Source organism: Temnothorax longispinosus, chromosome 5 (assembly GCF_030848805.1).
Source record: "Temnothorax longispinosus isolate EJ_2023e chromosome 5, Tlon_JGU_v1, whole genome shotgun sequence".
NCBI lineage: Eukaryota > Metazoa > Arthropoda > Insecta > Hymenoptera > Formicidae > Temnothorax > Temnothorax longispinosus.
In genome coordinates this window covers 19,973-40,438 of record NC_092362.1, presented here as the reverse complement: position 1 = coordinate 40,438, position 20,466 = coordinate 19,973, and the positions used below count along the sequence as shown (strand labels likewise).

General features: G+C 42.0%; 4 protein-coding genes across 8 annotated transcripts in view; 2 read left to right on the top strand and 2 right to left on the bottom strand.

Moving 5' to 3' along the window:
- Positions 1-2,756, bottom strand: part of Rdx (BTB/POZ and MATH domain-containing protein rdx) — a 74,566-nt gene extending 71,810 nt beyond the window's left edge. Inside the window, exons 1-3 of one of the 2 annotated variants that reach the window (XM_071777789.1) lie at positions 2,058-2,756; positions 1,430-1,510; positions 404-484 (exon numbers count right to left, since the gene is read on the bottom strand). The gene's annotated coding sequence lies outside the window, so the exon portion shown is untranslated. Of the gene's footprint in view, positions 1-403; positions 485-1,429; positions 1,511-1,750; positions 1,927-2,057 lie in introns of those variants that run through there. The other variant, XM_071777791.1, reaches the window with a different exon arrangement.
- Positions 2,757-3,270: 514 nt separating this feature from the next.
- Orc2 (origin recognition complex subunit 2) lies at positions 3,271-7,560 on the bottom strand. Its single transcript, XM_071777781.1, has 9 exons — positions 7,287-7,560; positions 7,071-7,145; positions 6,789-6,998; positions 6,405-6,691; positions 4,485-4,699; positions 4,280-4,409; positions 3,948-4,188; positions 3,649-3,879; positions 3,271-3,575 (listed from the first exon to the last, which is right to left on the bottom strand). The coding sequence occupies exons 1-9, from the start codon at positions 7,378-7,380 to the stop codon at positions 3,376-3,378; spliced, it is 1,683 nt and encodes a 560-aa protein (XP_071633882.1). The 5' UTR covers positions 7,381-7,560; the 3' UTR covers positions 3,271-3,375.
- A 449-nt stretch (positions 7,561-8,009) lies between these two features.
- On the top strand, positions 8,010-9,442 carry LOC139812585 (uncharacterized). The gene is made up of 4 exons (XM_071777503.1): positions 8,010-8,471; positions 8,589-8,702; positions 8,780-8,936; positions 9,048-9,442. Exons 1-4 carry the CDS (start codon positions 8,151-8,153, stop codon positions 9,236-9,238), a joined length of 783 nt encoding a protein of 260 aa, XP_071633604.1. The 5' UTR covers positions 8,010-8,150; the 3' UTR covers positions 9,239-9,442.
- A 596-nt stretch (positions 9,443-10,038) lies between these two features.
- Positions 10,039-20,375, top strand: Cnot4 (CCR4-NOT transcription complex subunit 4). 4 transcript variants are annotated; one of them, XM_071777499.1, is made up of 16 exons: positions 10,039-10,185; positions 12,147-12,229; positions 12,392-12,694; positions 12,810-12,951; positions 13,070-13,189; positions 13,302-13,564; positions 13,650-13,759; positions 13,859-14,518; positions 15,824-16,012; positions 16,329-16,669; positions 17,032-17,322; positions 17,486-17,750; positions 18,007-18,069; positions 18,155-18,408; positions 18,565-18,712; positions 18,816-20,375. In XM_071777499.1, exons 3-16 carry the CDS (start codon positions 12,465-12,467, stop codon positions 18,821-18,823), a joined length of 3,084 nt encoding a protein of 1,027 aa, XP_071633600.1. In that variant the 5' UTR covers positions 10,039-10,185; positions 12,147-12,229; positions 12,392-12,464; the 3' UTR covers positions 18,824-20,375. The 4 variants fall into 4 exon arrangements, with proteins under 4 accessions (XP_071633600.1, XP_071633598.1, XP_071633599.1 ...); XM_071777497.1 differs by having other exon boundaries at positions 18,565-20,375; XM_071777498.1 differs by lacking the exon at positions 10,039-10,185 and adding an exon at positions 11,768-12,033 and having other exon boundaries at positions 18,565-20,375.
- The last annotated feature ends 91 nt before the right edge of the window (positions 20,376-20,466 follow it).

Sequence of the window (20,466 nt, the reverse complement as noted above, 5' to 3'; positions counted from 1 at the left end):
CTCGCGACGCGCGAGGCAAACGCGTATCGTCTCCGGCGATCGCTAAAGGGTACCATCACCGCGACGAGCGATGGCGAATTCGCTTTCGCAGATCCCGGTCGCGGACAGATGCCGACGATTTGCGCGAAGCCAGCACGGCGCGCGGCGGCGCGGTCGAGTCGAGTGACGCGGGACCTTTCTCAGCGATGAACGATAAATAAGCTAAGTAACTTTCCCCTTTGAATTTAGAGCTCCACAGAATTAAAATGAAATGTCCGAGATGGTCGAGACTGCGTCAAAAATTATTCGACGGTCAAAGGTATACATTTCAATTTATTATATATCGTTATATATCGTTATTGCTCCACAGTGTTGCCCTTCTTTCAAAGAGGAAAAGAGGAAAAGCATGACTTAAAACACTCACCTAGGAGACTTGATGAAAAGAGCTTAACAATTGACTCGGTGTGACAATTGACGCAGTCACGCAGACTCCTTCGAACGCAGCCTGCAACAAATAAACCCTTATATCAGTTATGCAAGCACACATGTAAAAGAAGAGATTTTAGTAAAATGCATTCCATCGCCTATATTGGTCTATAACGTTGTTAGGGCAAAGATATACAATGTGCGCCATCTGTCAACATGTGTTAGGAATTAATTTCCTTGCAACGTGCATTTGGAGGCATGGTAATATTACGAAATATTACAAAAATACATTAAAAATTTCTAAATGAGAAATCTTGGCAGTGACAACAGTAATAGCGTGAATATAATCATGTTGCATTGTCAAACACAAATAGATCTTGCAAGCTTAAGCAGAACACGTCTATAATACTGTTTCGTGTCCTCTTAACGATTACATAAAATTCACAAAACAAGTACCAAGTTTCTAAGTACCAATCAAAACAGCTAAGTAGGCGAAAGATCTTTCAAGCTGCTCTTTGTCAGATACATTAGAAAAATTACACAATAAAAGGAAATTAATACATTGGTTAATACATTTCACTTTATTGATTACACATACCTGTGCACAGTGTTTTTTCAGATACAGTGTGTATAGCAATGATTGTGCCATTGCATGTTGCATGAAATCTGGCAGATAACGAGATAAAAGTAACATGTATGCGAATTTAATTCGGTTTGGAATAATAAATACGGGCAACAAACAGCATTCACAGTTACGCTGCTCCATATTGGCAGCTGAAGGTAATTTATTACCCCACAATTTACAAGGTAATTTATTACTGTTGTCACTGCCAAGATTTAATTTACAGGAAAACATTGAGCGCTATTTTATATAAAAAATTAATAAGTATTATTACTTCTGGATTATTACGTCTTAAGGATTAATAGACAAAGAGTTATGCAGAAAGCTGAAAATATTTCTTAGCTCGGAAGTTTCCCTTCTTTCAAAGGAAAAAAGAGGAAAAGCATGACTTAAAACACTCACCCAGGAGACTTGATGAAAAGAGCTTAACAATTGACTCGGTTTGACAATTGACGCAGTCACGCAGACTCCTTCGAACGCAACCTGTAACAAATAAACCCTTACATCAGTTATGCGAGCACACATGTCTGGAAACAAAGTTTATATTCAACTGGCAAGGTACAAAAATGACACAGGCTAATCGACATAACCATGTGCTCCACCGGCAGTTCAACGATAACTACCCTCGGTTAATCAGCTGTGACTCCATCCTTTTGTCTCACAGCAAGGAAAGAAATTGAGAATCTAATTGTAAGAGAAAGTATTTCAGAGAGGAATCGTTACCTCTCTAGCACCATAAAATTCAAAGACTCCATGCAAAGTACACAAAGAGAGTCGACGGATCGGCAACGGCGTGAGATTCAGAAAGAAACGTCCTTACACCCCGACGTGCCGACACGAACGTCGAGGGCTTCGCGAATATCTCGCGAGTGACATCGCGATGATTTATACGCAGGGAAAACGTGTACACGCCGCTACTTCTCCGCGACTCGACGCTCGACTCGGCGCGGCGTCTCGCTCTCTCTTTCTCTCCTTCCTCTCAGTGCACAATTCGCTCCGAAAGTCAAGGTTGCGTGCGCGTGCGACTTACCAGTGTAAGGTCAGAGCGGTCATGCGAGCCAGCGCGTTGTTTACGTCGACGATGCCGGCCGCAGCGGACGGCCGTGCGGCCATCCACCGATCTCACGGATTTTCGCGAATTCGTGAACTCGCGAGTCGCGAGTCTCGCGAGCACAGCAGCTGTGACGGACGTGAGCACGACGGCCGGACGGACCGAAATTTTCTTTCCCTTTGACCCGCGGAAGAGAATTGGATGCCAATCGCGAGAGCGCCGAGCGCCCGACCGACCGTTGGCGCCGATCGCGACTTTCGAACTGATTGTGATTATCGAAGTCGCAATCGACGCGAATCGGACAGCTTCACGGCGCCGCGCTCCACTGCGGGTAACCTAACACCGCCGTTCGATTTCGCCCCGGCGCGATTTCGTCCCGCCGAGACCGTCATCTCGGGGGCGACGATGCTCGCGCGTGGAAGCGGCGTTCCGCTGCTCATCGCGCGACCACATCAGCACATCGGATCACTTCTCTCGCGCGCTGTTCATTTATCGCGAATGTAAAAGTATTAATAATAGCGGACACGGTTGGCGCCTTCGTTTGACTCGCGCTAACTTCGCGACGCTCCGCAAATCGCATTATGGCGGGACGATCTCTCGCTGAGCGCGTCGCGCACGCGCGCGCTATGGTCTGGTCGGGTCGCGCGAACTCCGAAATTAAACATAAATGCTAATTAAATACAATCCGTGTTAATATTGCTTAAGGCCATTGCACGTAACAAAGTTTTAGTCATAATCGTAAGGTTGTAAGAAAATAGACCAATCACAGTCGATTATTCTCCTCGCGCTTGAAGAATAATCAAGTGTGATTGGTCTATTTTCTTACAGCCTTACGAACTAAAACTTTGTTACGTGCAATGGCCTTTATTGTACATGTATCAAAGGGATTTCAAATTGATTTTGGATTTAAATTTTCGTATATCGTATCAAATCGAACATTTTTCTTAAACTTAACATTTAATTTTTTACTCTATATTTAAAAAGAACAGAATTAAACAAGCTTCAATTTAATCATTATTTGCGGCGATAAAAGATTATATTTTGTTGCAAAAACTTTTTAACTTATATTGATTAATTACATTGAACGCAATAAAACGATTATGTCACATTTCGATGTACTTCCTTTTAATAAATGTATAAAAAATATATTAATGATCGTATAGCAATACATATATAAATAAAGTGCGATAAATTAATGACATATAATAAAGGAATTAACAGTTTTTCCTTTATCTTCTTTATTTTATATCGACTATTTTACAAAAATATATATACCTTTCTAAATACACCAAATAAATTACGATCCATGCTGTTCCATAAATTGTTTAAGGAGAGCCTTATCGAGGGGTATTAATAAATGTTCAGCACCGTCAACTGTGCGTTTAGTTCGTAGTAATTTATGATCGATAAATTCAGTTAACTGCGCCCTTAATGCCAAATCGGAACTGACCAGAAACTGTTCGCGTGCTGCTCGATACAGATCTTTGAACGGCATCCCTAAAATGGCATCATCAAATAATAGACAAATTAATTATTATAGCTAACAGAACGGTAGTTGAGCGATAATTACCTGCAAAATTGCTACTGCTGTTGCTCAATTGGTATTTGACAAGAATTAGGTAAATTGTTCGAGCGTTTGAGGTGAGAGACAGGAAGACATTCTGGAGAGAAGACAGCACGAGTCCACTGCTTTGTTGAACCAGCAAGGAACTTTCGTACGAAGTTTCCGCTTGATATGGCAATAACGTTGTCGCATCCCACCAATAAAAATTAAACTTTGCGCGTTTTATATGGTCCCAAACTAAAATAATTAGTGACAAATTAGTAACAAATCAGCTCCAATTCAGCGTAAAAATAAATGTAACTTACGGAGTGGTGCATTTATGTGATCAACAGACGCTACGACATGGATATTCGGAATGGCTGCTAAACTGGCAAGAATATTTTGAACTTTATTCGAACGCAGCATTATCCCATCTATATTGTGAATTATTAAGTAAAGCCGATCATCCGGATTATCTTTCATAACCGTTTCGATAAGTTCGAAACAATCATTAGGATTCGCTGGGCAATCTAAATCTAATAAATCCGTTATTATGTTATCGAGTATCTGAAAGGACATTTAATACATTCTATAGCTTTTATAAATATCTTTTTAATTAATTAATACACTTATTAATTACAGTAGACATTTCACTTACATCTTTCAGCGTTAAGCTAGGAAAAAATCCATTTATGACTAACGTTGGATGATCTGCTATCTCATTATGGAAATCGTTTATTAAATTCCTTTTTGAGCCTACTCCATGAAGCAACAGACTGTAACCTTCTCTAAAATATAACATACGTCTTAGAGTAAAATACCATCAAAGAACATTTTCCATAACCATACTACTTAATACTTACTCCAATATAAATTGCCACATAGAAAAGAACGATCTACAATTCTCTGTCAATGAACAAATACGTTTCTTATGTATCGTAGAAATATGATTTTGATTTGTTAATAATTCTTCCAGTGTTTCTTCAGTAAGACGAGCGTTCCGAAGTCTTCCTAATGTACGATCAGACGTAACTATCTTTTCTGATTCAGATTCAAAGTACTCGTCGGTTTTCATGTGCTTTAAAAAAAAATTAATTAATTAAATATACATAGATAGATAGATAGATAGATAGATAGATAGGTAAGGGTGGGAGAGGAGATGGGAGAGAGATTTTGGACAGGAAGGGGAGTCAGACAAGGGTGTCCGTTAAGTCCAATTCTGTTCACCTTGCTGCTGGCATTGACGATGAACTGAAAAGAGGGGGCTGGGGTGGAATAAAGCTGGGAGGGAGAAAGATATATACACTGGCTTATGCGGATGATATAGCGATGTTGGCGGAGAATGAGGAAGATATGAAAGGAATGATGGGAAAACTGGAGGGGTATTTGGACAGAAAGGGATTGGTATTGAACAGTGAAAAAACGAAGGTAATGAGATGCAGAAAAGGGGGAGGAAGATGGAAAAAGGTGAGTTGGAGGTGGAAGGGTAGGATAATTGAAGAGGTGAGAAAATTCTGCTACTTGGGATATGTAGTAAAATGTAATGGGAGGCAGGATGAACATGTAAAAGAGAGGACGAGGAGAGGGGCGGCGTTGCTGGGACAAGTATGGGGGATCGGAAAGAGGAGGTTTGGGGGGGATTGGGGTAGGAGAATATGGTTGTTTGATAAGTTGATATGGACGGTGATAAGTTACGGAGTGGAAATATGGGGGTGGAGGGAAAGAGGGGAAATAGAGAGATTGCAGGAAAGATATTTAAGGTGGGTGTTGGGAGTGGAAAGATGTATACCGGGATATATGATTAGGGAGGAGTTACAAAGGGAGAAACTAAGAGGAAGGGCGGTTATGAGAGCATGGGGGTATGAGAAAAAATTGGAGGAGGGAAAGGGAGGGGAGCTGGCAAGGGAGTGCTGGGAGGAGGTAAAGAGGAGGGCGAAAAGAGGGGTGAGCAGGGGGGGATGGGAGGAGGAGAGAAAAGAAGCGGCGGAGAGCAGGGGCTGGAGGATAGAGGAGGTGGAGGAGCTGAGGGAGAAGGGGATGTGAAGGGGGGAGGACGTGCTTGAGAGAGAAAGAAGAATGCAAAGAGAGGAGAGGTGGAAGGAGATAGGGGAGGCAAAATTTAACAAGTGGTATGGCATGATAAAAGGGGAGGGGATACCGGAGTACTTAAAAAAGAACTGGGGAGAAAATAGGTGGCAGAGGGTGGCTAGATACAGGCTGGGGGGTGGTATGAGGGGGGTGAAACATTGGATGGCGGAGGAGAGAAGAGTGTGCAGGGTGTGTGGAGGGGGGGAGGAGACGTGGGAACATGTGTGGGAAGATTGTGCAGATTGGGGGGGAGGGAGATCATGGCAGGAAGCGGTGGGGGAGGTATTGGGGGAAGAGGGAGAGGGGGAGAGATGGCTGAGAAAATTAGAGAGAGTAAGGGAGGGAGGAGATGACGGAGGGGAGTGGGAGGTAAGGGAGGGGAGGAGTGAATGAGAGAAAGAGGATGAGTGAGGAGTTTGTAAACGGAAACGGAAGTCCACAGAGATAGGAAACTTGCGAACGTGTGTGTGTGTGTAAAGATAGGCAGGGCAATTAGTATGTAAGGTTAAATGTAAGATAGGCTAAGGTAGGTTAAGAGATTGTATGTAAAGGGTTGGGAACGTCCCTCCAAAACGCCTTGCAACCCCGAGGGGAGTCAATAAATATATCTATCTAATTAAATATACATATAGATCATAATTAAAATATTATTCACATAATTTGCCAAATATTCAAGATAGTCCTGTTAAACTTACATAATCCTTGTAAGCAACAGTCTTACGTCCTCTCTTTGTTTTTCTAGGTGTACTTTGTATCTCACGTCTTGGCAAAGGTTTCGGCAAAGGTTTCGACACTTTTTGCTTAATTCCCCTTCTAGCATCGTTTTCCTTACTCACATCAGAATTCTCGCTATCCTCACTTTTATCAGAAGTTTCGTCAGGCTCTGAACTGCTTTCATTATCCGTAGGTACATATTCACTGTCTTCCGACACGCTCTCATCGCCACTTGAATTTACACTGGGCAAATACCGTTTTCGAGACACTAATGGTTATCAAAAAGAAAACGAAATTAAAAAGATGCAAATAGATTCTTCCATAATTTGCAGCAAAATCTTTAGCTGAAGCAAGATATACTGTACCTTTGGTATCAACATCCTCCCTGTTGGCTTGACTTTCAGGACTTGACGTAATCTTTTCAAGAACAATTTTTAGAACTGGAAGCGTCTTGAAACTTTTTGGGGTCTCGGGTGTACGACACTGATTGGCTTTAAGTATCATGCTATTCCTTTTCGTTGGTGTTTGAAATCCATACAGCTTTCTTCCACACACATCCTTCTCAGAAAATAATTCTGAAGCGCATTAACACACAATGTCAGATAAAAGTAAAGTAACAAGTTCATATATAAAACTTTATCAATTACCATGTGGTTTCTGTACATCCTCTTCGACATCCTGAAGCTGCTTCTCTAATTCAGCCTTCAGTATGTCAGCTCGAGCTGCAAAACAACGTGCAGGCTACATTGGCAGTGCAGTACAGCAAATATAGATAACATAAATGAAATCTCAAGAGGTCGAACAGATTCTAAAACGGATTAAACTCCAATTTACGTGCGTAATTTATATTAATATAATCTTACCAGTGCCCTCAGGTATTCCGTCGTCGCTATCCTCCGTGTATTTCACGCGAGTTGTCACTCGCGTAGACCTCCTCAGGTTTCTGGCGGAAGCCATCTCACACAGCTCTCACTCTGACACGAACTTTCGCGAATAAAATTCTCCGTGTCACGCCGAGTCCAGAGGATTGAATTCAACGTCCCGAAAGTTTCTCCGTTTGTGTCATGTGTTCTTTGTCACAAATCCTTGATCCTTGTTTTGGCGCCATTTATGAGCGATCTTATGGCCGATGCGCATAGAGCGCGACAAGAAACGATGCGGTTTCAACAACCAATCATGTCTCTGGGCTACAGGCTACAGAGAAACGATTGGGCCACAAGCAAATACACACCGTCAGATAAAGGTGAAATTTCATGGGCAGTGAAAAGTAGCAGCAGATTGTACTGATTGGCTATAAAATAGAGAAGTTCTCGAGTTCCTAGAACTTCTCTATTTTGTAGCCAATCAGTACGATCTGCTGCTACTTTTCACTGCCCATGAAATTTCACCTTAATGGGCGCGTTCAGCAGACCAAGCCGCTCAGTAGCATTCGAACGTGATTGGCTCTTACTTTTAGAACCAACCAATCAACGCAGAGTGTTGATAAGACGAACTCAACAGTTGTGTCTGCTGAACACGACCAATGCTCGTGTGTTCCGTGTCAACTGTCGAGGCTGTCGAGCGAGTTTCGTGAAAACTAGCCATGACGAACTAGCCATAACCTAACATAACCTATCAAGTGCGCGCCACGGCCACGGGCGTCGGCGACGGTGACGGTTGACGAGATCGTTCCGTCTGTTTCCGTCGGACAGTTCACGCGTTTAATTTAAGACAAATTTTCGAGAGATATGACGGACTCCGCTAGTGAGGACTCGGTGACAAAACTGAACACGCAGTTGAACAAGTCAATGGTGTTGATGGAGGACGCCGTAGATACTACGTCACTTCCGAACCACAAACGCAAATCTATCACAATAAACACGGAGGCGCAGTCTAGGACGCCTAGTAGTCCCATTAAATCGCGCAAAAGTATTCTGAAGAGGTCTACCAAGTCCGGCGATAACGTGACGAGTGACGAAGTCGCGCGGTTCAACGGCGATGTTAAAAAATCGAGCGAGGCGATCCTCGGATTGTCACAGCCTGCCTCAGTTTTGTCCAGACCGCGCACCGTAAGTGGATTCATCTCACTTATATAATTCTAATTATATTATTTATAATTTATAATTTAAATCATTAAAATTAAAAAATACTCGAGTAAGAACTGTATTCTTCCATTTGTCTTTCAGCTTGAAGACATAGTTCAAAAAGAGACGCTAGAAGAGGAAAATATATCTTCTACATTTAGCTTGGAGGATGTTTCGGACAGCGAAGAGTGCTGGATAATGGACATTCCTCGATTAGTAAGTGCAGACAATGGAAGATTGTCTTTAATGTTTCGAGAGACGTCGAGAGTATTAATCTTGTGCATTGCGTGCAGATAAATCCACAGGAGCTTCGTGATCAGACTATAGCCTTCAAGGATAAGTCAAAGTTCAGAATTAAAGACGAACGGTACTGTATAGTCGCGCACAACACGAATCACAACGTCACATGTGTTTTCAACTCTAAGAAGGACACCCCACATTATAAGACTGGTAACAGGCTTTTTACTAGGAAATTGAAAGAGAAGTTTTGAATGTTTCCTCGTTATATTGTCTCTCCATTTTATATGTATTGATACTAATTCTTCTCTTGTAAATATCTAGTAAATATCAAGCCAGCTGGTGTCTTAACGGTAAGGAGGAAATTGTCTGGAGCGCCGGAAGTAAAGCCGATATCTGTAGAAAACTGCGGCGTGCAATTTCCTGATAATGTAAAAACAAGGCATCCGCTGTTTGGCGTTGTTCACGAACGCAAAAGGAGATCGAAGAAACATGGCTCGCTCAAACCATACTAGGAATTATGAATATAACTCGAATATAATTTGATTTTAATTTTTTAACTCGAATAACTTTGTAAAAAAGAACCAAGAATTTGGTACGAAAATTTTCTAAGAGAATCTGTAAAAAGTTTTACCTTCTCTCGCGCTATAAATTTAATGATAATATACATTTTTAATAATAAATATGCAATAAAAGGGATTATATTACGCTCGATGAAAGCAACTAATGAGAGAGATCCAATTTTCAAGCAACCAAATAAGTGTTGAAACAGTTCCCCGTAGTTTTTTGTTATAATGGTTTAGAGAAATTCAAGTATGTTCGGAACTAACTTTTTATGTAACTTAAATTTTCTACAAACAAGGTCATTTAAATTCTCATCCTTGGTTGATTGCTTGAGAATTGGGCCGTCACTCTTAGCATACATTTTCACTGTTGGACTCGTCAGTTATTGGTAATAAACCCATCAATTTTCAGAACGCAGCTGCGTTTCGAACAACGGAAATCGCGGTGGAGGAATTCGCGCGCGTCCGTTGGGTGCATCGATTCGACGTGACGCACTTCCACTTAGCCGCGAGATACGAACGCAAGTTCTGCGGGATCTGAAAGAGAGAGGAGGTGACGGTAACGAGGAAGAGCGAATGAACGACGCAAAATTTTGCACATTTTACGGATATTATTTATTATGATCGTTCTACTGTTCTTTGATCTCCGTGCTCTCGCGCGACTCGCGACAGTCGCGACGATTAATCGCTAGTAACTTGTTGCGACGACGCCTAGGGGAGAAGAGCCACACAACAACACAAGCCACGGGCGGCGCGTGCAACATCCGGCTAGGATGCGCAGTCGCGGCCGCGCACCACCAACTATGGGTCCCGGGGGCAGTGGAACACTATAGAAAAATTTCCCAGTAGAGAGAGAGATTTGTTAGCGGAAAAGTCGTGACTCGTGAGTCGATCTCGATGTAAGTAAATAAAGGACCCGTGCGAGTTACTCCGGCGCCTTTGTGATGGCGACGCGCGTTTAACGGGCAGGGCCGGTCGTGCGACTTTGGCGTGACTCGAGAGAAATCGGGACGCGTATGATCCGGAAGCATCCCGCTGGGAATCGACGACTCGGTTACGGCCAGGAGGCTGGCCCACGCGATTAAGGTTAAAGTGAGTCAGAGGGGTACGTGTGCCCCGTGGCTTCTCGGGTGACTCGGGTCCGCTGTCCGCTCCGGGCCAGCAACCCCCCTAGCGGATGGATCGTGGAATCTCGCGTGACGTTCGCGATGTCTGCGGCGAACGCCATCCTCGTCGCTCGATCGCTCATCGCTCGGCGCGTTTACATAAATGGGAGGCCTGGATCGGCCGATCGGGGCGCGTCGTCGCGGATAGCATTCGCCGAGGGATCCTCGTGCCCTAGCCTGGAAAAAACCGTGTAGAGAGAGAGAAAGAGAGATACGCAGGTAGACGCACGCAAGAGAGGGAGAGGGAGAAAGATCGAGATCGACGAAGAAAAGATCGCGACGTGGAGTCGTCCCTTCTCGACGCGACGGTGTGATTCGACAGTACATAATGGCAGTTGGTCTCTCTCGCTCCCGCCTCCCGCCTCGTCGACATCATTTCCCCCCCCCCCCTCCCCTCTTCTACCGTTTGTCCATCCCTCCCTGTGACCGTCCTCGCGTTCCTCCCGACCGCCCGCGCGCACCCTCTCTTTCTCTCTCTTTCTCGCCCACTGAGTCGTGATTTTTCCCCCCTTCGCGAGCACCCCGTTCAGCGAGAGACGCAGATCGTCGTCCTTGCGTACTCGTGGCTCGTGGCCTAAGAGGCGAGCGAGCGAGAGGCGGAATGTACGTGTCATGCCCCACCACAACTAGATTTTTTTCGCCTCTATTATGGCGTAGCCAGTGAGATCCTCTCTCTCGCTCGCACCCGCTTGACGTTTCTCACGGCTGCTCGGCTGCCCTCTCGCCGCGCCGGGCCCTCTCCGGGTGGAACGCCTGCACCAACAGCTGTTTCGCCCGATCGTCGCCCTCTCGTACATACGGTCCGCGTTTTCGTCGTGCGCGAGCCGCGAGAGAAAAGAGGGAGGGCTGGTGAAACGGAGAGCGAAAGAGAGAAAAGATGGTGACCCTCTCCCTGTAGTACTGTGCATAGGATTTTTTTCTCCCGCCCCCCCCCCCTCCCCCCGATTGGTCGACCTCGACGTCGCGCACGGTGAGAACGAACTCCCGTCACCTCGGCGCCGCGCGAAAGAGACGTCGTCGACCCTCCGTAGGGCGTCGCGCGCGCGCCTGCGATATCCGCAGCCCTCGTGCGTAATCGCGCGAGAATTCCGGTGTGCACGTCTTCTTTGTTCGCTGCACCTCTCGCTATTCGTTCTCTTTCTTTCCCTCCCCTTGTCCCCCCCTGCCGCATGCCCGCTCGCTCCCCCTCGCCGTTTCTTCCCACTCGCTCGCGCTCTCCCCCTCCCTCGCGCGCGCTCTCTTTCTCTCGCGCGGATCTGACAGCTCCTGTCAAAACGGAACTCGCGGTTCGTGACCTGTCGTCGCCCTTTCGCCTCCGTGGGCCCGCTCGGCCCTCGTCTCCCTCGGTGTGCTCCCGTTCCCTTCTCTCTCTCTCTCTCTCTCCCGTTGTCCTCCCTCGCGCCCGCTCGCGCACCTGTTTCGATCTGATAAACGCGGAGAGGCGCGTGGGAGTGCGGCCGAGGACGTACGTACGGACGTTTCTGACGTCTGGTCTTTTGCGTCTCGCGTAAAAGTCGCGCGCGTGTCCACGTTTACATTGCCGTGGGCGAGACGGGTACGACGGGTGAGACGAGACGGACGGTACGTCAACAGGCCCACGGGACAGTCGACAGAGATGCGTCCCCCCCTCGCGAAACACGACGTAAGTCCGGCCCGTTCGCGGATGGCTAACGGTTGCGCCCCATCTGTTTCAGATTCGAACAAAGGTAGCGGCGTGTAAAGTGAGGTCCGCGAGCACTGTCAATTACTCAATCACCGAGCGAGGTGACTTTGTCATGTAAGTGGAACCTAGGTAGCGGCATCCTGGGACGCGAAATTCGAAAGCTGGCGGTGTTCGATAGATACGGGCATACTGGCAAAGAAATTTCAGGGCGTTAATCGTATATTATCACGTAATCTCGACCTGATTTTGTGACTCCGTCGTGTGGTTTATTTACAGACTTCGGCAGACTTAGATAGATATTCGTGATCTGCTTGCTTGTCTTGTGACATTCACGAGACCGGCGACGAAGATGTCAGTATTGAATCAAAGCGGCGAGGATGCGGTGGAGTGCCCTCTGTGTATGGAGCCGTTGGAGGTGGACGATCTGAGTTTCTACCCGTGCACCTGCGGATACCAGATATGCCGTTTTTGTTGGCACAGAATCCGTACCGACGAGAACGGCCTGTGTCCCGCGTGTCGAAAGGCCTACTCTGAAAATCCGGCTGATTTTAAACCCCTTACCAAGGAAGAAATAGCAAGGTACCCCCGCCGAATCTGTGTTATTTGTCCGACATTTTAATTAATACCGATAAATGATTTCATCATTAAAGACGTATTATGGACCGAACGATCTATCCTCTCCTATTCCTTTTAGAATAAAAGCTGAGAAGAGATTGAAGGATCAACAACGGAAGCAGAGAGTTACAGAAAATCGGAAACATCTAGCGAACGTGAGAGTAGTACAAAAAAATTTAGTGTTTGTAGTAGGATTACCAATGCGGCTGGCAGATGCTGATGTGAGTATGGCCGATAACGGCCGTTCTATAAAGTGAACGATAACGCGAAGAGCTCCGTAAAAACACCGTATCTTTAAAAATAAGGAGATCACGACGTATAATATTTCGCATGCTTTAGGTTTTAAAGAAACACGAATATTTTGGGAAATTTGGGAAGATACACAAAGTCGTAATTAACCAGAGTACTTCCTATGCAGGGTCTCAAGGCCCCAGTGCTTCGGCTTATGTTACTTATCAAGTGAGTTGATTTTGTAAATTATTATTTTTTGTTTTTCTTATTTCGCAGATGCCTCGTGAGTGAGCAAATGTAATAAATATTGTAAGCAATAATATTGTTCGTGTTGTAACAGCGTCAAGAAGATGCGCTACGTGCTATAGAGGCTGTGAATAACATTGTTGTGGACGGACGGACAATAAAAACATCATTAGGAACGACGAAGTACTGTTCGCACTTTATGCGTAACCAAGCCTGTCCGAAGCCTGATTGCATGTACCTGCATGATCTTGGGGACCAGGAGGCATCTTTTACGAAGGAGGAGATGCATCAAGGAAAACATCAGGAGTACGAGCGCAAGCTTGTGCAATCGTTACATGCACACGCGTCAGTCCAACGGTATAAAAATTTATTTCTTTAAAGAAATGACAGTTTCTCGGGGCTGTTACGCGCATGAATCTAATTTCGATCTCCGTTCGCACAGGAAACCGACGCCATCACCACCTGTAACGGGCAGTATTGTTAGGGAAAGTGGAACTGTAAATTCGCAAACTAAAGAGGCCTGGCCGTCGTTGCAACCGGGACAGACAAATAGTGAGTGAATCTAAATTGTTTAGCATAATAAGACATTGTTGAACGTTAAAAATTTTTAACAAGAATTTTTGACGCTACGTATCAACGTCTTGCTTTTAGGTACACAAACCAGTTGTAAAGAAATAGCACTACCTGCGCAAACAACTTCACAGCACAGCAACGTGACGAGCGGAAACAGCACGGTAGCTCAACAAAGTCATATGTCCTCCGGGGTGCCTACGCATCAACAAAACAACAACAATAAGGGTGAAAGTGGTGTGGGTGTACGGCGGGGTAAAAGTAATAGCGAAAGTAAAGCGCAGGCAGTTCGGAACAAACATAAAAATAGTCAAAACAAAGAGAAGCACGGTACTCGTACGACGTCGCGATCTGAATCAAGCTCAATCAACATGCAAAGTAGTTCACAGTCGCAAATTACCGGACAAAAGGACGTTAGAAACTTTTCCGCTGATACAAACGGTGAAATGTTGCAAAAATTGGGTAACAAGTGTAAAATGGAACAGCAGCAGCAGCAGCAACCACAGCCATTACAAATTAGCAACAAAACATCAAAATTAGTTCAGTTACAGTCTCACGAAGTTAATGTAAATGGTGCATTTCAAAACGGGGAACGCCGGCATTCGGATAGTGAAATGGATCAACAGCGCGAAGGTAGTACGCCAGCTAGTACAATCTCGAGCACGGAAGACTCGAACGTAAATCACCAAGCCGAACACTTAGCTGAATCGAGCGAGGAAAATAGTGCCGCTGTTCTTTTGGGTGAGTTCTTTATCCTGATCATATATCTTTTTATATGTATCAAGTCCCTGGTAGAAGAATTCTATCAGGTAGAAGAATTCCACAAAGATCTGTAAACGATATAGGTTGAAAACATTACGAAACTATTTTGATTGATTTAATTTATAATCACGAAGTTCTACATTTATATTTTCATTTAACGATACATTTGACGCTGATTATCTTTTTAGTTATAATTTTCCATTAACATCGTTACCAGAAGACTATTTTTATTCATCATTTTATATGTTTGCATACATGAATTATTTGAAAATAAATTGGCATGTATATGTATATACATGTATATATATTCATGAACATATGTACATATGGAGAGGTAAAAGCCATAGTATAAGTCAAATTTTTTAAAATTTAAAATATTGACTAATGCGCATAGATGCAATTTATATATTGTATAGATTGCGTTTATGTACACGAGTCAATATCTTAAAAAATTTGACTTACATTACTATGGCTTTTATCTCTACGTATACACACGTATACATATATATATGTAAATATGTATTCATACACATATACATATATGTATATATATGGATATACATATACATATATAATACCTAAGTTTATATATGTATAAAGCTTCCTCTATGAAGAAATAATAGCATTGTTATAAATTTGTCATTGGAAGTAAAAAAAAATTATAGCAACTGTAACGTGACATAATGTTAATCATAATATTTGTAACAAATTATATGAGTTATTCAGAAAATACTTATCTTTTTCGTTGAACATACATTATAAAATTTGAGCGCACAACTAAATAATATAAATCATTCTAACATTCTAAATAATGTACAGTAAGCCAAAATTTATAACTATATTTTAACAATGTAGAATAACAACACACATTGAATAGTTTATTGATATATGCCAAAATAAAGAGAATTCTTGGAAAAAAATCAGTAGTAACCGTTTTTTTTTTTTGTGTGTGTGTTTTTGTGTACACTCTTAAATGTTATATATTCCTTATAGATTCCGATGAAAAAAATGCTAACGTAAACATTACTCTCACGAGTTCAATGTATCGCAACATATATTGTATTTTCCAAAATTACATGAGTTATGCTATTTTGGTTTTGATACTTTTACATCTAAAGAGACATTCTTGTTGTTGTAACTTATTTAATTTTGTGTGACGTGTATGTAAATATTTCTTGAGAAGAGAATTGAATTTTGAATAGCTGTTTATTCTGGCATTGCAAGAGTATAGAAACGATTCTGACCGCGTTGTGTAGTATAGAGATTTTTGCGTATCATCTGTAGGTTCGTCTCCAGCTAGCACAAATTCATCACAAGGTGCCAACCAACCACCACCACCAGGATTACACAATGGATCTCAAATGCAACTCAACCATCGGTCGATCTTTCAGGCGGACAATAACAGTTTCTTCAGTTCAAACACCTTTCAGAAAATACCAACCACCACTTCGATGCCACTAAATTCCCTCGCAGGTGTGTGTGTGTGTGTGTGTGTGTGTGTGTGTGTGTGTGTGTGTGTGTGTATATATATATATATATATATATATATATATATATATATATATATATATATATAAGTTCTATACCTTTGTTTTTTTTCTATTATTGTTTGTCACTTGCTTTCTTTAGATAAAGATTCTAAAAAAGAGGATATTTTATTTTCAAAAAAAGCCTAACGAAAAAGAATTAAAAAATTTTTAGCTTTATCTAGATGCTTTTGTTCTCTATTTTTCCATTTTTTGTAATCAGTGAAAAAATTACCAATGAATTTTTTTTTTCCGATATGTAGCAAATACAAATCTAGATTGGACGAGCACGGGAGTAGCTACGATACCCGATTCCTTACCGACAGTTCATTCTAGCGAAGATTGGCAGGCTGCTTTCGGCTTCCAGCCTGAATCTCGAACGAACCACATTATATCAAAATCCAGCCCAACTGATTCACCGGGAGTAACGTTCAACTCCGAGGGTTTTGTAGATGAGGAGGCTTATATAAATGCACCTTACACCGCTGCACTCACAGAACCGTCATCTGGTACCTTCACGTCTAACTTACTTGTAAATTCATCTGCATCTAAATTTATGGCAGACTTTCAACAAAATTCATTACAACAAAGGCTTAATATACAGGTGAGCGGATTATAATAAAATTCACAATAACGAATAGTAGAGGACCGGGCTAAATGAGAGTCAGCAGGCGCGGTAGTGCAACAGTGTGCAAAGGTTCCTTTATAGAATAATGTTCGTACGTTTCGGCCCAGGTTTCGGACCATCATCAGCAAAAGATAAATCGATGGAAATGTTTTGAGCTATCGCCCTTAGCTCCTCTACTACCCGTGGATTTCCAACAGAGTTTTATACAACCATTTTATAATGAAATAAAGTATTCTGTCTAAAAAAAAGTAAAAAGACGTTCTTTGTACATATATGCAAAAGTTTTTTGGAGATTAATGTATTACTGTGTTACTAATATTAAAAATAAAATTTTCAAGACGCAACAAACTCAAGAAAATTGTGAGTACGCAAAACAGAACGGCCACGCTACAATCGAAGAAATCCGGAATCATCGTGACGCAGGCTCAGAGGTGAAAGCGGACGACGATTTAGGTTTCGACCCTTTCCACGAAACGCAGAAAGCATTAGCAGAACTTTTAGAAGACGAAATGCAGGTGCAACAGCAGAAGATATTCCAGCAACAACAGCAGCAAAGAGAACGAGAGGAGCAAACTAGGGTGCAGCATCACCAAACTCTCGCGAGCCTTAACCAACAACACTTTCCACAAGTAAATATCCTTATCGAAATCTCGAAAAAGGATACTTTTATTTCTTATTAGTACGTAGTAAATTAACATTTAATAAAACTTGGTCACATTTTAGGACTATAATTTAGTACCTTACACGAGATATAGAATTGAATGAAACTTACGGAGACAAATATTGTTTTAGGTTGCGCATATAGCACACTTGCAGCAACAAGCTCAGCACTTGCAAAATCTACAGGTGCTTCAGTCGCATTCCCTCTTGTCCCGTCTTCCGCAAAATCTGTTACCAAGCGGCGCACAGAGCCCAGCACAGGGCACTGTGACGGCTACCAGTTTAGGACAGCGCAGTCGACTCCCGCCACCGGGTTTTCCTGGTTCCACGCCAAATCACATGAACTCATTCGGTCTCGGTATACCACGACCAGCACCAACGAATAGTGCCCTCTCTGGTTAGTGTTCCTCCAATTTTTCCATCAGGGATCAGGAATCATAGTGCACAGTGCGTGAAGTTTACATACGTATACGATAATCTATCGTAGCCGTAGACACAAAGATAAATTTTTAATTCGCGGATTTCTATAAAAAAGTAAAAAGATCTGTAAACATCTATCGGTCTATAAAGAATCACGAACGTGTAGATTTAGATATTGGTGGGATATTGCTACTCGCGATTTATTGACAATCTGTCCAATGTTATGCTTGCAGGAGCGCAGCCACCTCAGCAGAGTGCGTACCTTCCGAACGGAAGCCCGCTTCTCAACACGCAAAGTAATAATTCTACTTATTAATCTTTCATATTCGGATATTTTTAATATATTTGTAGTTTAACATATTGGATCAATTTTTCATACAGACATCGGCAAGTGCACGGGCGACGCGGTTTATACCCTGAAAGATTGGTGTGAGATTAATAATCAACAACAGCAGCAGTTCCACCATCAAGCGTTGCATCAGAAAGGATGGAACAATTTCGGACCTATCGCAGATTGGACTTCGATTGATCCGGCTATAGTTACTTCGTCTAGACCTCTTCCATTCCAAACTACCAACGCTTGGCAGTTTTCCCACATTCATCCTTCTCATGTGGTGACCCATAACGCGCAACAGGTAACGAAGTTTTGTGTTTTGTTTATTTTTGACGAATGGTTCTTTGAGTAACAACTCGTCATAGAATATAACAACGCGAATTTTATTTACTCTGTACGGAATATATTCTACGTCAACGATGCATGCAAACGTTAACTATTTATATTTTGTGCGCAGGAGCAGAACGCACCTGCTCAGCATTGGGCGATGCAACCACCTCCTGGCTTCGCTGCGCCTACAACTACAGGACAGCTGAATAATCCGCAGCCGAGCACGACCGCACAACCGCATACCAAGCTCATCTCTGCAGGGTCGGAAATCGAAAGTAAGTTGATCGCGATCAAGCTCCGTGCAAACTAATAAAAAGAACAAAACAAAGATACCCTATAATGCGCGGTATCGAGATACATAGGCCGTCTATATTGCAGACCTATAAGTCTGATGCGTGAGGCGAACGAGTCGAGGCGTCGTAATGTTTCCGGACGTGGCAAGATCAAATCCAGCAAATGAAAGAAAAAAAAGCGACAGTCGATAATGTACGTTTTCCTAACGCTTCTATAATAATCTTTCAACGTTTGATTTCCAATCTCCATTTATTTGTGCGAGTATTTAATCGAATAAAATATCGGAATAAAATATGAGTTAATGCGTACTCATCGATGTAAGCGAAGATTATACGTCAATACATCTTCCTCATGATATTATTTTCTGAATTATAGCAAAATTTATCATATTTAAGTCGGACTATCGTTATAAGCGAAGTTTATGTAAGATATGAAATATTAAACGGATGAATTATTAAGATGTCAAGAAGTGATCACGATAATTGCAAGTACATTTCCTTTCTGAATTCTTATTATCAAAATACTATTTTCTTCAAAACGTATTAAAATTGAAAATTAATATATTCTGTGTTTTATAAGCTTTATGAGATTAAGAAAAAATACAGCAGAAAACTATTAGAATGCAAATGTAATGAAACTTCCTGAAACGTTTTCTAATTTTATATCTGTCAAAGTTAAAAAATGTGTTTTAAATTAAAAGCTTTGTTATCGCATATCTAAAAGTTCTATTGTTATATCGAAAGAATTGTTATATATATCTATATATATTTTTGTGTGTGTATATATATATATATATATATATATATATATATGTATTTGTACCTAACAATAAGGTACTATGAAACGTCTTTTACATATTTTGCTATTTTATAATATTGCTTTTATCGCGTTAAAATATAATTGGTATGTTTCATCCAATTATTTCGAAAAACGAAAATTCTTTTATCATTGAGCAGCATATAACGTAACATGATTTTACTGTACAGTAAAATAACGTGGAGTTTTATTATCTTTGCACACATAAATTTTCTTCGAGTGCACTGGCGTGCGTATCACACATTGTGATACTGTAAGACGCGGACTCGTTGCTGAAAAAGCAAAAAGACTAAGGATTAGGATCTCCTAACTTAGTTTTAATAATCATTTTAATGAACGTCTTGAGTTGTGAATCAATTTGATTGAACACACAGGTCATACAGATTAAGGATTATCTGTACTAACCGAAAGAATAGCGATATTTCCAATCTCGCGACAAGCTCGATGTCGATGTATCAATATTGATTAAGGAAAACTACAGGTGGCTGTTCGAAAAAGATTAACAACGCGACAATGTATTTTATTTACGAATTGCGAAGCGAGAGAAAAAGAAAGAAAGACAAAGGGAATATTAACACACAATGTACGATAAACGATGCGAGAGAAACGTCTGAGCGATGTACTACGATGTTCACACGACGCGAATTACGTTGAACGAGAGTTATTCCCGCGGCAGATGATTATCGAGAGTATCTCTGTCGTTTTTAAGGCGAATAACGAAAGAACGTCACATACACAAGAGAACGAATGAGATAATAAAAATGTATAATTATTATAAAATTTAATTCAGTAAGATAATCGAGAAATATACGATAATGCGCAATGAAATTCCTGTGATGGTCCTATTTTCGTCTTTTCCTTTATCAAATTTCCATTCACTTAGTTTTATTAAACTTTATAAATTACAGGTGTTCGTTTT

Coding starts and splice junctions, on each gene's coding strand:
- Orc2 (XM_071777781.1), bottom strand. CDS start 7,380: ATGGCTTCCGCCAGAAACCTGAGGAGGTCTACGCGAGTGACAACTCGC. Junction 4,700..6,404: donor CTGTTGCTTACAAGGATTAT/GTAAGTTTAACA, acceptor TTTTTTTTAAAG/CACATGAAAACCGACGAGTA. Junction 3,880..3,947: donor TCACATAAATGCACCACTCC/GTAAGTTACATT, acceptor TAATTATTTTAG/TTTGGGACCATATAAAACGC.
- Cnot4 (XM_071777497.1), top strand. CDS start 12,465: ATGTCAGTATTGAATCAAAGCGGCGAGGATGCGGTGGAGTGCCCTCTG. Junction 13,760..13,858: donor GCAACCGGGACAGACAAATA/GTGAGTGAATCT, acceptor TCTTGCTTTTAG/GTACACAAACCAGTTGTAAA. Junction 17,323..17,485: donor ACCAACAACACTTTCCACAA/GTAAATATCCTT, acceptor ATATTGTTTTAG/GTTGCGCATATAGCACACTT.
- LOC139812585 (XM_071777503.1), top strand. CDS start 8,151: ATGACGGACTCCGCTAGTGAGGACTCGGTGACAAAACTGAACACGCAG. Junction 8,472..8,588: donor TTTTGTCCAGACCGCGCACC/GTAAGTGGATTC, acceptor TTTGTCTTTCAG/CTTGAAGACATAGTTCAAAA. Junction 8,703..8,779: donor TAATGGACATTCCTCGATTA/GTAAGTGCAGAC, acceptor CATTGCGTGCAG/ATAAATCCACAGGAGCTTCG.